This window comes from Heterodontus francisci, chromosome 29 (assembly GCF_036365525.1).
Source record: "Heterodontus francisci isolate sHetFra1 chromosome 29, sHetFra1.hap1, whole genome shotgun sequence".
NCBI lineage: Eukaryota > Metazoa > Chordata > Chondrichthyes > Heterodontiformes > Heterodontidae > Heterodontus > Heterodontus francisci.
This window is the reverse complement of record NC_090399.1, coordinates 20,395,335-20,412,799: the sequence shown is the minus strand read 5'-3', so window position 1 is coordinate 20,412,799 and position 17,465 is coordinate 20,395,335. Positions and strand designations below refer to the sequence as shown.

Sequence of the window (17,465 nt, the reverse complement as noted above, 5' to 3'; positions counted from 1 at the left end):
ATCACCCCATTAGTAACTGACCTACACTGTCTCTCATTCTCCATCACGCCTGTGCTCACTGACCTACACTGTCTCTCATTCTCCATCACCCCATTAGTAACTGACCTACACTGTCTCTCATTCTCCATCACGCCTGTGCTCACTGACCTACACTGTCTCTCATTCTCCATCACCCCATTAGTAACTGACCTACACTGTCTCTCATTCTCCATCACCACTGTGCTCACTGACCGACACTGTCTCTTATTCCCCATTACCCCTGTGCTCACTGACCTACACTGTCTCTCATTCTCCATCACCCCATTAGTAACTGACCTACACTGTCTCTCATTCCCCATCACCCCTGTGCTCACTGACCTACACTGTCTCTCATTCCCCATTACCCCTGTGCTCACTGACCTACACTGTCTCTCATTCTCCATCACGCCTGTGCTCACTGACCGACACTGTCCCTCATTCCCCATCACCCCTGTGCTCACTGACCTACACTGTCCCTCAATCCCCATCACCCCTGTGCTCACTGACCGACACTGTCCCTCATTCCCCATCACCCCTGTGCTCACTGACCTACCCTGTCTCTCATTCCCCATCACCCCTGTGCTCACTGACCTACACTGTCTCTCATTCTCCATCACGCCTGTGCTCACTGACCGACACTGTCCCTCATTCCCCATCACCCCTGTGCTCACTGACCTACACTGTCCCTCATTCCCCATCACCCCTGTGCTCACTGACCGACACTGTCCCTCATTCCCCATCACCCCTGTGCTCACTGACCTACCCTGTCTCCCATTCACCCATCACCCCATGTTCACTGACCCACAGTGGATCTCATTCACCCATCACCCCTGAGCTCACTGACCTACCCTGTCTCTCATTCCCCATTACCCCTGTGCTCACTGACCTACACTGTCTCTCATTCCCCATTACCCCTGTGCTCACTGACCTACACTGTCTCTCATTCTCCATCACGCCTGTGCTCACTGACCGACACTGTCCCTCATTCCCCATCACCCCTGTGCTCACTGACCTACACTGTCCCTCATTCCCCATCACCCCTGTGCTCACTGACCGACACTGTCCCTCATTCCCCATCACCCCTGTGCTCACTGACCTACCCTGTCTCCCATTCACCCATCACCCCATGTTCACTGACCCACACTGGATCTCATTCACCCATCACTCTGTGCTCACTGACCTACACTGTCTCTCATTCCCCATCACCCCTGTGCTCACTGACCTACCCTGTCTCTCATTCCCCATTACCCCATTACTCACTGACCTACACTATCTCTCATTCTCCATCACCCCTGTGCTCACTGACCTACACTGTCTCTCATTCTCCATCACCCCTGTGCTCACTGACCTACCCTGTCTCTCATTCCCCATCACCCCTGTGCTCACTGACCTACACTGTCTCTCATTCTCCATCACCCCATTACTCACTGACCTACACTGTCTCTCATTCCCCATTACCCCTGTGCTTACTGACCTGCACTGGCTCCCATTCACCCATCACCCCTGTGCTCACTGACCCACACTGGATCTCATTCACCCATCACCCCTGTGCTCACTGACCTACACTGGCTCCCATTCACCCATCACCCCTGTGCTCACTGACTCACACTGGCTCCCATTCACCCATCACCGCTGTGCTCACTGACCCACACTGTCTCCCATTCACCCATCACCCCTGTGCTCACTGACCCACACTGGATCTCATTCACCCATCACTCTGCGCTCACTGACCCACACTGGCTCCCATTCACCCATCACCGCTGTGCTCACTGACCCACACTGGCTCCCATTCACCCATCACCGCTGTGCTCACTGACCTACACTGTCTCCCATTCACCCATCACCCCATGCTCACTGACCCACACTGGATCTCATTCACCCATCACTCTGTGCTCACTGACCCACACTGGCTCCCATTCACCCATCACCCCTGTGCTCACTGACTCACACTGGCTCCCATTCACCCATCACCGCTGTGCTCACTTACCTACACTGTCTCTCATTCCCCATCACCCCTTTGCTCACTGACCTACACTGGCTCCCATTCACCCATCACCCCTGTGCTCACTGACCCACACTGTCTCCCATTCACCCATCACCCCTGTGCTCACTGACCCGCACTGGATCTCATTCACCCATCACCCCTGTGCTCACTGACCTACACTGGCTCCCATTCACCCATCACCCCTGTGCTCACTGACCCACACTGGCTCCCATTCACCCATCACCGCTGTGCTCACTGACCTACCCTGTCTCCCGTTCATCCATCACCCCTGTGCTCACTGACCCACACTGGATCTCATTCCCCATCAACCCTGTGCTCACTGACCTAAACTGGCTCCCATTCACCCATCACCCCTGTGCTCACTGACCCACACTGGCTCCCATTCACCCATCACCCCTCTGCTCACTGACCCACACTGGCTGCCATTCACCCATCACCCCTGTGCTCACTGACCCACACTGGCTCCCATTCACCCATCACCCATCTGCTCACTGACCCACACTGGATCTCATTCACCCATCACCCCTGTGCTCACTGACCTACACTGGCTCCCATTCACCCATCACCCCTCTGCTCACTGACCCACACTGGATCTCATTCACCCATCACCCCTGTGCTCACTGACCTAAACTGGCTCCCATTCACCCATCACCCCTCTGCTCACTGACCCACACTGGCTCCCATTCACCCATTACCCCTGTGCTCACTGACCTACACTGGCTCCCATTCACCCATCACCCCTCTGCTCACTGACCCACACTGGCTCCCATTCACCCATCACCCCTCTGCTCACTGACCCACACTGGCTCCCATTCACCCATTACCCCTGTGCTCACTGACCCACACTGGCTCCCATTCACCCATCACCCCTCTGCTCACTGACCCACACTGGATCTCATTCACCCATCACCCCTGTGCTCACTGACCTACACTGGCTCCCATTCACCCATCACCCCTCTGCTCACTGACCCACACTGGCTCCCATTCACCCATTACCCCTGTGCTCACTGACCCACACTGGCTCCCATTCACCCATTACCCCTGTGCTCACTGACCCACACTGGCTCCCATTCACCCATCACCCCTGTGCTCACTGACCCACACTGGCTCCCATTCACCCATCACCCCTATGCTCACTGACCCACACTGGCACCCATTCACCCATCACCGCTGTGCTCACTGACCTACACTGGCTCCCATTCACCCATTACCCCTGTGCTCACTAACCCACACTGGCTCCCATTCACCCATCACCCCTCTGCTCACTGACCCACACTGGCTCCCATTCACCCATCACCCCTGTGCTCACTGACCCACACTGGCTCCCATTCACCCATCACCCCTCTGCTCACTGACCCACAATGGATCTCATTCACCCATCACCCCTGTGCTCATTGACCTACACTGGCTCCTATTCACCCATCACCCCTCTGCTCACTGACCCACACTGGCTCCCATTCACCCATCACCCCTGTGCTCACTGACCCACACTGGCTCCCATTCACCCATCACCCCTGTGCTCACTGACTCACACTGGCTCCCATTCACCCATCACCCCTGTGCTCACTGACTCACACTGGCTCCCATTCACCCATCACCCCTGTGCTCACTGACCCACACTGGCTCCCATTCACCCATCACCCCTGTGCTCACTGACCTATACTGTCTTGCGTTTCCCATTACTTCTGTGCTCACTGACCTACACTGTCTCACATTCTCCTTCAGCCCCTGTGCTCACTGACCCACACTGGCCCCCATTCACCCATTACCCCTGTGCTCACTGACCCACACTGGCTCCCATTCACCCATCACCCCTGTGCTCACTGACCCACACTGGCTCCCATTCACCCATCACCCCTGTGCTCACTGACCCACACTAGCTCCCATTCACCCATCACCACTGTGCTCACTGACCCACACTGGCTCCCATTCACCCATCACCCCTGTGCTGACTGACCCACACTGGCTCCCATTCACCCATCACCCCTGTGCTCACTGACCCACACTGGCACCCATTCACCCATCACCGCTGTGCTCACTGACCTACACTGGCTCCCATTCACCCATTACCCCTGTGCTCACTGACCCACACTGGCTCCCATTCACCCATCACCCCTCTGCTCACTGACCCACACTGGCTCCCATTCACCCATCACCCCTGTGCTCACTGACCCACACTGGCTCCCATTCACCCATCACCCCTCTGCTCACTGACCCACACTGGATCTCATTCACCCATCACCCCTGTGCTCACTGACCTACACTGGCTCCTATTCACCCATCACCCCTCTGCTCGCTGACCCACACTGGCTCCCATTCACCCATCACCCCTGTGCTCACTGACCCACACTAGCTCCCATTCACCCATCACCCCTGTGCTCACTGACTCACACTGGCTCCCATTCACCCATTACCCCTGTGCTCACTGACCCACACTGGCTCCCATTCACCCATCACCCCTGTGCTCACTGACCCACACTGGCTCCCATTCACCCATCACCCCTGTGCTCACTGACCCACACTGGCTCCCATTCACCCATCACCCCTATGCTCACTGACCCACACTGGCACCCATTCACCCATCACCGCTGTGCTCACTGACCTACACTGGCTCCCATTCACCCATTACCCCTGTGCTCACTAACCCACACTGGCTCCCATTCACCCATCACCCCTCTGCTCACTGACCCACACTGGCTCCCATTCACCCATCACCCCTGTGCTCACTGACCCACACTGGCTCCCATTCACCCATCACCCCTCTGCTCACTGACCCACAATGGATCTCATTCACCCATCACCCCTGTGCTCATTGACCTACACTGGCTCCTATTCACCCATCACCCCTCTGCTCACTGACCCACACTGGCTCCCATTCACCCATCACCCCTGTGCTCACTGACCCACACTGGCTCCCATTCACCCATCACCCCTGTGCTCACTGACTCACACTGGCTCCCATTCACCCATCACCCCTGTGCTCACTGACTCACACTGGCTCCCATTCACCCATCACCCCTGTGCTCACTGACCCACACTGGCTCCCATTCACCCATCACCCCTGTGCTCACTGACCTATACTGTCTTGCGTTTCCCATTACTTCTGTGCTCACTGACCTACACTGTCTCACATTCTCCTTCAGCCCCTGTGCTCACTGACCCACACTGGCCCCCATTCACCCATTACCCCTGTGCTCACTGACCCACACTGGCTCCCATTCACCCATCACCCCTGTGCTCACTGACCCACACTGGCTCCCATTCACCCATCACCCCTGTGCTCACTGACCCACACTAGCTCCCATTCACCCATCACCACTGTGCTCACTGACCCACACTGGCTCCCATTCACCCATCACCCCTGTGCTGACTGACCCACACTGGCTCCCATTCACCCATCACCCCTGTGCTCACTGACCCACACTGGCACCCATTCACCCATCACCGCTGTGCTCACTGACCTACACTGGCTCCCATTCACCCATTACCCCTGTGCTCACTGACCCACACTGGCTCCCATTCACCCATCACCCCTCTGCTCACTGACCCACACTGGCTCCCATTCACCCATCACCCCTGTGCTCACTGACCCACACTGGCTCCCATTCACCCATCACCCCTCTGCTCACTGACCCACACTGGATCTCATTCACCCATCACCCCTGTGCTCACTGACCTACACTGGCTCCTATTCACCCATCACCCCTCTGCTCGCTGACCCACACTGGCTCCCATTCACCCATCACCCCTGTGCTCACTGACCCACACTAGCTCCCATTCACCCATCACCCCTGTGCTCACTGACTCACACTGGCTCCCATTCACCCATCACCCCTGTGCTCACTGACTCACACTGGCTCCCATTCACCCATCACCCCTGTGCTGACTGACCCACACTGGCTCCCATTCACCCATCACCCCTGTGCTCACTGACCTATTCTGTCTTGCGTTTCCCATTACTTCTGTGCTCACTGACCTACACTGTCTCTCATTCACCCATCACCCCTGTGCTCACTGACCCACACTGGCTCCCATTCACCCATCACCCCTGTGCTCACTGACCCACACTGGCTCCCATTCACCCATCACCGCTCTGCTCACTGACCCACACTGGCTCCCATTCACCCATCACCCCTGTGCTCACTGACCCACACTGGCTCCCATTCACCCCTCACCCCTGTGCTCACTGACTCACACTGGCTCCCATTCACCCATCACCCCTGTGCTCACTGACTCACACTGGCTCCCATTCACCCATCACCCCTGTGCTCACTGACCCACACTGGCTCCCATTCACCCATCACCCCTGTGCTCACTGACCTATACTGTCTTGCGTTTCCCATTACTTCTGTGCTCACTGACCCACACTGGCTCCCATTCACCCATCACCCCTGTGCTCACTGACCCACACTGGCTCCCATTCATCCATCACCCCTGTGCTCACTGACCCACACTGGCTCCCATTCACCCATCACCGCTGTGCTCACTGACCTTCACTGGCTCCTATTCACCCATCACCCCTGTGCTCACTGACTCACACTGGCTCCCATTCACCCATCACCCCTGTGCTCACTGACCCACACTGGCTCCCATTCACCCATCACCGCTGTGCTCACTGACCTATACTGTCTTGCGTTTCCCATTACTCCTGTGCTCACTGACCCACACTGGCTCCCATTCACCCATCACCCCTGTGCTCACTGACCTACACTGTCTCTCTTTCTCCATCACCCCTGTGCTCACTGACCCACACTGGCTCCCATTCACCCATCACCGCTGTGCTCACTGACCTATACTGTCTTGCGTTTCCCATTACTCCTGTGCTCACTGACCTACACTGTCTCTCATTCTCCATCACCCCTGTGCTCACTGACCCACACTGGCTCCCATTCACCCATCACCGCTGTGCTCACTGACCGATACTGTCCTGCGTTTCCCATCACCCCTGTGCTAACTGACCCACACTGGCTCCCATTCACCCATCACCCCTGTGCTCACTGACCTACACTGTCTCTCATTCTCCATCAGCCCCTGTGCTCACTGACTTACAAAATTTATGGGTTTCCCAGCTGGGCAGCTGGGGTTTTCAAATCTTAAGTACTTACTTGATTTAATTATCATGGGATATGTCTCCCCGCTCTGCAAACTCTTTAGAATTAAATGTGGCCATGTCTTTTGTTTTTGGCACTGTAAGGAAGTAAAGAATGAGACGAGAAAACCTGTTTGTTCAATTTCCGACAGTTGTGGAGGTCAATTTTCCTCCCTTTTCTAAATCTCTCATTTAATCTGATGTTTCAAAAAAAACTCCTGGCTTCGAGCCCCCAATTTGTTACTGACAGGTGGAAAGGGCTTTAGGTGGTTCCCACTGTTCACCTCCCAATTGATAGCAATCGTGTTTTGTTATAAATGATGTGTTAACCCCTGAGTGTCTTTCGGGTCAAATAAGCAGACAAATGACAGGTTTTCTCATAGGTTTGAAAAAAAACTATTTATTTTTCAACAGTTCCCAAATTGGTTGCAACCATACTGAGACAAGCATTCACTCAACACACGCACACACAAGAATTGATAGAGAGAAAAGGCTGGGATGTAGTTTAAAGTCCAAAGTGAGGCAAGTGTTCATGATTTACAGTAAACCTGTTGAATCTTCTCAGGAGGAAAGTCTTTTTAAAGGTGCAGGACTAGGTGTCTATAGTCTTGAACTTGGGTTCCAGTGATTACAACTCAGCACAAAGCTGGTGGTGTGGACTTTTGTTACCTTGATTGATAGAGCATCTCTGTGCCATGTGTTCAGCAGGGTTTTTCTTGCTTGGCTGAATCTCTTGCACAGCCTCTGGCTGGACTGGCTTCCTGATATGTTTGCTTAATCTGCCCTCTCTCTCTCCAGAGGTAAAGATCCATCACTTTAGAGTTTCTGTTAGGAGACACATGGCCCTCTCCCCTGGTGTGACCACACAATGGACAAGGATATGGAAACCATGGCTATTGATTGATGTCTGAATGGGGACTATTCCATCAACACGGTGCTACTTTACACCTATTCATGTTAGTTTGGACTGTGAGTCAGTCTGTCTCCAAAATTCTTTGTTAGTTCAATCATGCCGACAGGGGACATCAATATGCAATAGTCCTCCTTTCAATTTCGAAGGGGTTCTCCCCACAGCTATTTCAGATGAGCATAACAATGTCTCGTCTTTGTCGACAGGTTTGTTGATTTCCAGTACAGGATGGGGTCACACGACCGCTACTCCATTTCAACTGTGGTGCAAGTGCCCATGTTCTTGCAGTTTTGTTGAACAGTGGACATTTTTTAAAATTCAATGTTTATTTCATCACAGCTCCTTGTGGGCATGACAAACTGCTTTGCTGCCAGCAGGGGTTGCTACTGGCTACCTAAGGCAATTTGCAAAATGTTGTATGGAAAGAAAAAAGACTTGCACTCATATAGCACCTCAGGACATCCCAAAATCTTTTAACAGCCAATTACTTTTGAAGTAATTGTATTTTTTGAAATGTTGAAATCTAGGAAACACAACAACCAATTTGCGCACAGCTAGATCCCACCAACAGCAATGTGATAACCACCAGATAACCTGTTTTTAGTGATGTTGATTGAGGGATAAATATTGACCAGGGCACTGCTCTTCTTAAGAATAGTGGCATGGGATGTTTTACTTTCACCTGGGAGAGCAAACGGGGGCTCTGGTTTAATGTCTCATCTGAAAGATGGCACCTCTGACAGTGCAGCACTCCCTCAGTACTGAACCCGAGCATCAAACCTCTGGAGTGGGATTGAAACTTCTGACTGAGAGGCGTATGTGCCACCTGGTGGGTAGGATATAATAGTACATCAATACACACAGAGCAGACCAATTGTTCACTCTGTAATGTGTCAGCTCTGGTCAATTTGCTTGATGGGTCTGTTCAGAGAGGATGGGGTGGGGGAGAAATGGAGACGAGATCAGCACTGTCTAAATCATCATTGTACAACCCCATGCTTCTGCCCAGCTGATTTCAGTGAGTGTAGAGCGGTGGGTAAGACACAGATACAGTCACTTCAGCGACAACAGTGGAAAGCAAAAAGCGAATGACGGCATGAAAAGGGGGTCAACTGACGCTTGGGAAATGAGTTCCCATTAGCCCACAGTGCAAAGCTGCTACTGGTTTTGCACTAAATTGAGTGTTTGATGGGGACAGCGTAGAGGGAGCGTCACTCTGTATCGAACTTGTTTTCTTTTTTTCTGGTGGCCTTCATACCCCAGGACACTTTTATATATTTTTGTTGATGGGGCCTTTATTCCTCAGGCCTCCTTTATTATTTTATAAAATAGCTTCATTAAAATCGCATAAATAAAACAAAGCACAAATTAAGATGCCATTTTCGGCATCTGTGATGCACTCCAGCCCCTGCGGTGCCCATCGGTTGCGGAAGGCCGCAAGCGAACCGGCGGACACCACATGCTCCTTCTCCAGGGATACCCGGCAACGAACATAACCTCAGAAGAGGGGCAGGCAACCAGGGCGGATGGGCCCCCCGACGGCCCGCAGCCTGGACCTGTGAATTGCCACCTTGGCCAGGCCCAGGAGCAGACCAATGGGGAGATCCTCCCCCCGGCCCACGCCCCTCCGCACTGGGTGCCCAAAGATCAGGAGCGTGGGGCTGAAGTGCAGCCAAAGTCTGAGGAGCAGCCCCTTCAAATACTCAAAGAGGGGCTGCAACCTCACACACTCCATTTCTACGTGGAACACAGTCTCGTCCAGGCCGCAGAAATTACAGGCGGCCGGGGAGTCCGTGAACCTACTTAAAAGTCTATTGCACGGGACTGCCCTCTGTAATACCCTCCACCGCAGGTACCTGTTGTAAAGGGGGAGGAGTCCCGTGTAGATAGACCTCCAACGGGGTTTCCCCTGACCGCCAGATGGCAACACGGACTGCCACAGCCTGACTGGGCGGCTGACCAGAGCGAGGAAGTGGAGCGTGTGCAGGAGCAGCCCGTACCCGGAAACCCCTCTGCGCCATGTGGAATGGCACAGAGGGCATTTCCGAGAGGCGGCTTGGGTTTTGCGGGACCAGCTCCCGAGGAGGGTTTCGAGGCCTGGGTCTGATGAGCAGTTCCGGCTGAGTGGGGGTCAGCTTGGCTGCACTCCCAAGCCCCTTTGTTACCTGCAGTGAAGGGCATCCTGGGGGCTTCGGTTACTCCTCTGTCTGTCGGTCCATCCCCGGAGCCGGCCGCCCGGACAGCCAAGGCGCTCTCCTTCACCGGCAGGGCAGCGCCCTGCCTGGAAGCTACCATGTTCCAGACTCTGACTAGATCCCGATAAAAGTCACGCAATTCCCTCAGAGAGACGTGGCTTCCTCCCCCGGAAGCTGCATGTCTTCTTGAAGGCAGTGCCCTGGCGGAAAAAATATGTTGCCAGCGCACATCATCTGGGAGGATGCTCGACGTACAGGTATCTCTGCAGGGTCCGAAAGCGGAGAGTTGCAGCCTGGGTGCGGACACACAACAGCGACTGGCTGCCCTCCTCAATCGGGAGACTCAGGACTGTGGCAGAGACCTAGTGTTTCCTCTTGCCCCAGAAGAAATAGACGAGCTTCTTCTGGATCTTGGTGGTGAATGCAGGGGGCGCGGCCAAAGTAACCAATCGGTACCACAGCATCGAGGCCACGAGTTGGTTTATGACCAGCGCTCGGCCCCTGTAGGAAAGCACTCGGAGCAGTCCTGTCCAGTGCCCCAGTCGAGTGGTGACTTTCGCCTCCAACTCCTGCCAGTTTGCCGGCCAGGCTTCCTCAGCGGGGCTAAGCTGGACTCCCAGATAGAGGAGTTGCGTGGTGCTCCACGCAAAAGGTATTAACTCCTCCGGTAAGGAGTCCACCCTCCACTGACCTACCAGGAGACCGGAACATTTCTCCCAATTGATCCTCGCGGAGGACACAGCAGAAAAGGTCTGCTGGCAGTCGCGCATCCTCCGCAAGTCAACGGGATCTGTGACCGTGAGGAGCACGTCGTCGGCGTAAGCCGAGAGGATGACCCGCATGGCCGGCCCGCACAGAGCCAATCCCGTCAACCTCCTGCGAAGCAGGCACAGGAACGGCTCCACGCAGATGGTAATTGGCCGGACATGGGGCATCCCTGGCACACTCCTCTCCCAAATTGGAGGGACCCCTTCAAGGACCCGTTAATTTTGACCAGACACTCTGCGGCTTCCCGGGCCACAAAATGTGACCCGAGTTCGAATGCGTGCAGAGTCCCGAAAAGGTATTCATGATCCACCCTGTCGAACGCCTTCTCCTGATCGAGGGAGAGAAAGGCGACTGACAGACCAGTCCTCTGGGAAAGATGGATCAGGTTCCGGACCAGGTGAATATTGTCCTGGATGGACCAGCCCGGGACCTTGTAGGACTGGTCGGGGTGGATCATGTGGGTCAGCATGGAACCCAGGTGGGCAGACATAGCCCGGGCAAAGATCGTTTAATCCGTGCTGAAGAGGGAGACTGGTTGTCAGTTCTTAAGCAGGAGGAGATCACCCCTCTTCAGCAGCAGGACGATGACTACCCTGCGCAACGAGAGGGGCATCTCTCCGGTCACCAGGCTTTCTCCTAGGACCCGCGCGTAATTGCCCACCAGATCATCCAAGAATGCCCTGAGGAACTCCACAATCAGCCCGTCAAGCCCAGAGGATTTGCCCCTCGAGAGTTGGTGGAGGACGCCAGTCAGCTCCGCCAAAGTGAACAGAGCCGCCAATCCTTCGGTGCCCTCTGGGCTGACCTACGGCAGGTCCTCCCACCAAAATCTACGCGCATCCTCGCTGGACGGATCTGGAGAGAACAACGCACTGTAATAAGTACGGAACAGGAGGCCCATTCCCTCTGGGTCCATGACGGAGGATCCGTCGTCGGCCAGCAGCTCAACGAGCTGTTTACGGATTGCCTGGCATTTTTCCAGCCAGTAGCAGAAGGGTGCGGCGCGGTCCAAATCTTCCAGAATCTGGATCCACAACCTCACATACACACCTCGAGACCCGACGAGCTGCAGGTCCCTCAGTACGCCCTTCTTGTCTTTGTGCGCCTGCCACAGGGACGGGTCTGTTGTAGCATGACTGTGATGGGACTCCAAGTCTCCCTCTCAAGGTGCACAATCTCTGCTTCCCGTTTCTTGGTCGACCCCTTCGCGTACTCCTGACAGAAGGCGCGGATGTGAGTCTTGCCACATCCCACCATAGCTTCCTTCTCCAGTCAGCCCAGAATCAATGGAACGAGTCCTGGAGTCGCTCGTCCTCCATGTTAAAGTTGTTAAAGTGCCAGTACGTGGACCCCGCCCGTGTGTGGAGCAGAGTGAACTCTGCCCACACCAGGTGGGGGTCCCAGCATGGCACCAGCCGCATGGAGGCCCCTGAGACGCGGGAGACGTACGCCTGCGAAATGTAGAGGCGGTGGATTCGGAACCCTCCTCCTCCAGACCTCCACGTGAAGACACTGGAGTCGGGATGGAGATTCCACCAGATGTCCACCAAGTCGAGGGAGCGGATCAGTTCCCTCAACTTCTCCACTGACACCTGGCTGCGCTGCGGACCGGAGCGATCCCCCATCTCGAGGGTGCAGTTAAAATCCCCTCTGAGGATGATGCACTCGCTGCTATCGATAGAACTCAAGAGAGTGGACACTTGTTTAAAGAAGCGCGCTTGCAACGCGCCGGGCCTGGGCATGTGCACATTCACAAAGTGGAGTGGCACGCTACCCAGGCGAACGGCGAGGTGGAGCAAGCGGCCCGGCACTAGCTCCTTGACCCCCAAGATCTCGGCCGAAAAATCAGGGCCAACAAGTTAGCCACCCCACTAGAAATAGGGGTGAGGTGACTCATGCAGACCCCACCCTGCCACTCCAGGAGCCAGGTGGCTTCGTCTCCCGGAACGGTGTGGGTTTCCTGCAGAAAGCTCACCGCGTATCTCCCTTCCCTGAGGACTGAGAGATTGTGAAATCTGCAGTGAGGCCCCCTGCTGCCGTTGATGTTGAGGCTGGCTGTGGTTATCTTCATGTCAAAAGAACTTAGAGACCCGTCACCAACACCTTATTTTGAGAAGGGAGCGGAAGTGCACCTCGCCTTCCACTCCCCCAGCAACCCTTCAAGGAACAATTTAAACTGGCGCATCTCAACCAGTTTCATGCCTGCACCCTTCCCTCCCTTCTTGAGGGTAGCAAGGATGGACTGGATGATCAGCGCCAAACTTGACCACCAGCCGAGGGCCAGCTGAACTTTATTGTGCCAACCGCTGCAGGTCGCGAGAAAGTCCCGGAGTTCCATGGTGGGGATGAGAGGAGACTTGGTAGGAGGCATGAGAAAGTCCACTGCTTCACTGGCCATGGATTCAAGAGCATCCTCTGTGCCCCACACCGAGTCCCCATCCTCCTTCGGGTCGTCACCGCCAGCAGCCGACACACCCATCACATGCTTTGGGGTGGATGTCCCAGCCCTCTGTGACCTCCTCTTGCATCAGCTGCATAAATAACTGGTGGCGGAAGGAGTACACATGCCGGAGGTTGCTCTCCCGAAGACCGAGCAGGACTGGGGTGGTCCCCAACCTCACCTCCCGCTGATGGTATAGCTGGGTGAAGAGGAGCTCACTGGGAATGATGGGCGGGACGTTGGGTAACGTTACTCGCTGTGCAGTGGCCCCCAGAGGGTCCATTGGCAGGAAAGTCCCACCCACTGTGAACCCTTTACTCAGGGCCATGGACAACACCCGCTCGGTCTTCAGGGAAAACACCGCCTTCCCGTGCATTTTTGAGGCTGCAACAATGGCCGAGGGGCTGACAACCTTGGACATTGCCTTCATGCATGTCTCAATTGTCATATTTGGGTGGGTGTAACTCTTCGCCCCATGCTTTGTTGTCAAAAGCTGGAAAGGTGACGGGGCAACAGGAATGGCCACAGCAGCTGCTGCAGCATAGGACGGCCCCACCACCGGAGAGGACTAGGAAGCCATGGGGCAGAAGAGTTACACCCACCGTATGTTGAGCGAGAGAGGGGAAAAACAATTATCAAATATAACAACAACTTGACAGTGCAAAGAGTCAGAGGCAAAGGGGAAGAAGCTGAGGGGGAGGAAGGCCAGGAGGAAATAGTCTTTTGCAGCTGCAAAATTACAGAGCAGTCTTATCGCTGGTCTTCTGGTTGGAGGGAGGTGATGTCTTCACCTGGGACAGCTGAAGCTGCCCAGGAACACACTACTCCGTATGTTATCAAACAACAGTACAGTCTCTTCACCCAGGCAGCTCCCGCTGTCCCAGGCCAAGTGTTTGGGCTGGAAAGGGAGCTCCCGATTCGATGGTAACAACACAGGAGGCCCCTATTGAAACAAGCAGCTCCACCCTAGGTCTTCGTCCTTCCTCTTCTTTCCCCCTCCAATAATCAAATACAAAAACTCTGCAATGTTAAACCAAACTCACAGAAGAGCTTTCAGTTCCTTTGTCTACCTGTTCCTTTTCCTTGTTGACAGAATAAGTGGAAAGATCTTCCTCTCGGTCTCTGTCTCTCTCTCCCTGCAGCAGTTGCACAGCCTCCAGCCTCCAGTCTCCAGCCTCCAGCTTCAGCACACAGCCTACAGTAAAGCTGAACCTCGGAGCAATCCTCAATCAGGCAGCAGAAAGTCCCGTGCGGTCCCTGTCCTGGGAGTGTTTGAGGGGGACAGGGTACAGGGAGCTTTACTCTGTATCTAACCCCGTGCTGTACCTGCCCTGGGAGTGTTTGATGGGACAATGTAGAGGGAGTTTTACTCTGTATCTAACTGATGCTGTCCTTACCCGGAGTGTGTTTGATGGGACTGTGTAGAGGAGGCTTTACTCTGTATCTAACCACATGCTGTTCCTGTCCTGGGAGTGTTTGATGGGACAGTGTAGAGGAGGCTTTACTCAATATATAATCCAGTGCTGTACTTACCTGGAGTGTGTTTGATGGGACAGTGTAGAGGGAGTATTACTCTGTATCTGACCCCATGCTGTTCCCGTTCTGGGAGTGTTTGATAGGACAGTGTAGAGGGAGCTTTACTCGGTATCTAACCCAGTGCTGTACCTACCCGGAGTGTGTTTGATGGCACATTGTAGATGGAGCTTTACTCTGTGTTTAACCCATGCTGTACCTGCCCTGGGAATGTTTGATGGGACAGTGTAGAGGGAGCTTTACTCTGCGTTTAACCCATGCTGTGAATGCTGTCAATAAGCCAAAATACGCCAAAATAAGCTTCCATATTGCCACGGAAAGATGGCTTGGCTTGGTAATGAGGAAGGGTGACATGGAATGGGCTGAAATGCTATCACCCTTTCACATCTTGTGACTGTCAACACGTCATTTCCCTCCTGCCCCCTTCATGTTCTAGGAGCTGGTGAAGAGCCTCCAGGAAAATATTGAAGCTGAATTTGCTAAATTGCACCAGTTTCTGCTGGAGCAGGAGAACACCCTGAGTGACAAGCTGAGGAGAGAATCAGAGACTCTGGTGCAGTCACTGGAGGGAAACCTCAAACACATCTCCAAGAAGAGCAGCTCCATTGAGAAGTTCATCGCTGAGATACACTCGCTGATACACACGGAGGATCAAAGCAGGCTTCTGACAGTGAGAAGATCTCCACTATAAATACAGACAGGATTAAAAAAAAAATCATTCCTGGGATGTGGGCATCACCAGCAAAAACAGGCATTTATTGCCCATCCCTGCACACCCTTGAGAACCTGCTCGTGAACTGACGACATTCACCACTGCAGTCCGGGTGGCAAAGGTGCTCCTACAGTGCAGTTAGGGGGTAATCCCACAGTGCAGTTAGAGGCTAATCCCACAGTGCAGTTAGAGGGGAATCCCACAGTGCAGTTAGAGGCTAATCCCACAGTGCAGTTAGTGGGTAATCCCACAGTGCAGTTAGAGGCTAATCCCACAGTGCAGTTAGTGGCTAATCCCACAGTGCAGTTGGAGGCTAATCCCACAGTGCAGTTAGTGGGTAATCCCACAGTGCAGTTAGAGGCTAATCCAACAGTGCAGTTAGTGGCTAATCCCACAGTGTAGTTAGAGGCTAATCCCACAGTGCAGTTAGTGGTTAATCCCACAGTGCAGTTAGTGGCTAATCCCACAGTGCAGTTAGTGGGTAATCCCACAGTGCAGTTAGTGGGTAATCCCACAGTGCAGTTAGGGGGTAATTCCACAGTGCAGTTAGAGGCTAATCCCACAGTGCAGTTAGTGGCTAATCCCACAGTGCAGTTAGTGGGTAATCCCACAGTGCAGTTAGTGGGTAATCCCACAATGCAGTTAGGGGGTAATTCCACAGTGCAGTTAGAGGCTAATCCCACAGTGCAGTTAGTGGCTAATCCCACAGTGCAGTTAGAGGCTAATCCCACAGTGCAGTTAGTGGCTAATCCCACAGTGCAGTTAGAGGCTAATCCCACAGTGCAGTTAGTGGGTAATCCCACAGTGCAGATGGTGGGTAATCCCACAGTGCAGTTAGAGGCTAATCCCACAGTGCAGTTAGTGGCTAATCCCACAGTGTAGTTAGAGGCTAATCCCACAGTGCAGTTAATGGCTAATCCCACAGTGCAGTTAGAGGCTAATCCCACAGTGCAGTTAGTGGCTAATCCCACAGTGCAGTTAGTGGGTAATCCCACAGTGCAGTTAGGGGGTAATTCCACAGTGCAGTTAGAGGCTAATCCCACAGTGCAGTTAGAGGCTAATCCCACAGTGCAGTTAGTGGGTAATCCCACAGTGCAGTTAGAGGCTAATCCCACAGTGCAGTTCGAGGGTAATCCCACAGTGTTGTTAGAGGGTAATCCCACAGTGCAGTTAGAGGCTAATCCCACAGTGCAGTTCGAGGGTAATCCCACAGTGTTGTTAGAGGGTAATCCCACAGTGCTGTTAGAGGCTAATCACACAGTGCAGTTAGGGGCTAATCCCACAGTGCAGTTAGAGGGTAATCCCACAGTGCAGTTAGGGGGTAATCCCACAGTGCAGTTAGAGGCTAATCACACAGTGCAGTTAGGGGCTAATCCCACAGTGCAGTTAGAGGCTAATCACACAGTGCAGTTAGGGGCTAATCCCACAGTTCAGTTAGGGAGGGTAATCCCACAGTGCAGTTAGAGGCTAATCCCACAGTGCAGTTAGGGGGGGGTAATCCCACAGTGCAGTTAGAGGCTAATCCCACAGTGCAGTTAGGGGGGGTAATCCCACAGTGCAGTTAGAGGCTAATCCCACAGTGCAGTTAGGGTGGGGGGTAATCCCACAGTGCAGTTAGAGGCTAATCCCACAGTGCAGTTAGGGGGGGTAATCCCACAGTGCAGTTAGAGGCTAATCCCACAGTGCAGTTAGGGGGTAATCCCACAGTGCAGTTAGGGGGTAATCCCACAGTGCAGTTAGAGGCTAATCCCACAGTGCAGTTAGGGGGTAATCCCACAGTGCAGTTAGAGGCTAA

General features: G+C 54.0%; 1 protein-coding gene across 2 annotated transcripts in view; it reads left to right on the top strand.

The window, feature by feature from the left end:
• LOC137345970 (zinc-binding protein A33-like) overlaps nucleotides 1-17,465 on the top strand; it is a 67,752-nt gene that overhangs the window by 32,910 nt on the left and 17,377 nt on the right. The window contains exon 3 of one of the 2 annotated variants that reach the window (XM_068009231.1): nucleotides 15,395-15,628. The exons of the other annotated variant lie outside the window; for it this stretch is intronic. Within the exon in view, the coding sequence (XP_067865332.1) occupies nucleotides 15,395-15,628 (234 nt within the window). The remainder of the gene's footprint in view (nucleotides 1-15,394; nucleotides 15,629-17,465) is intronic. 2 annotated transcript variants of the gene reach the window in all.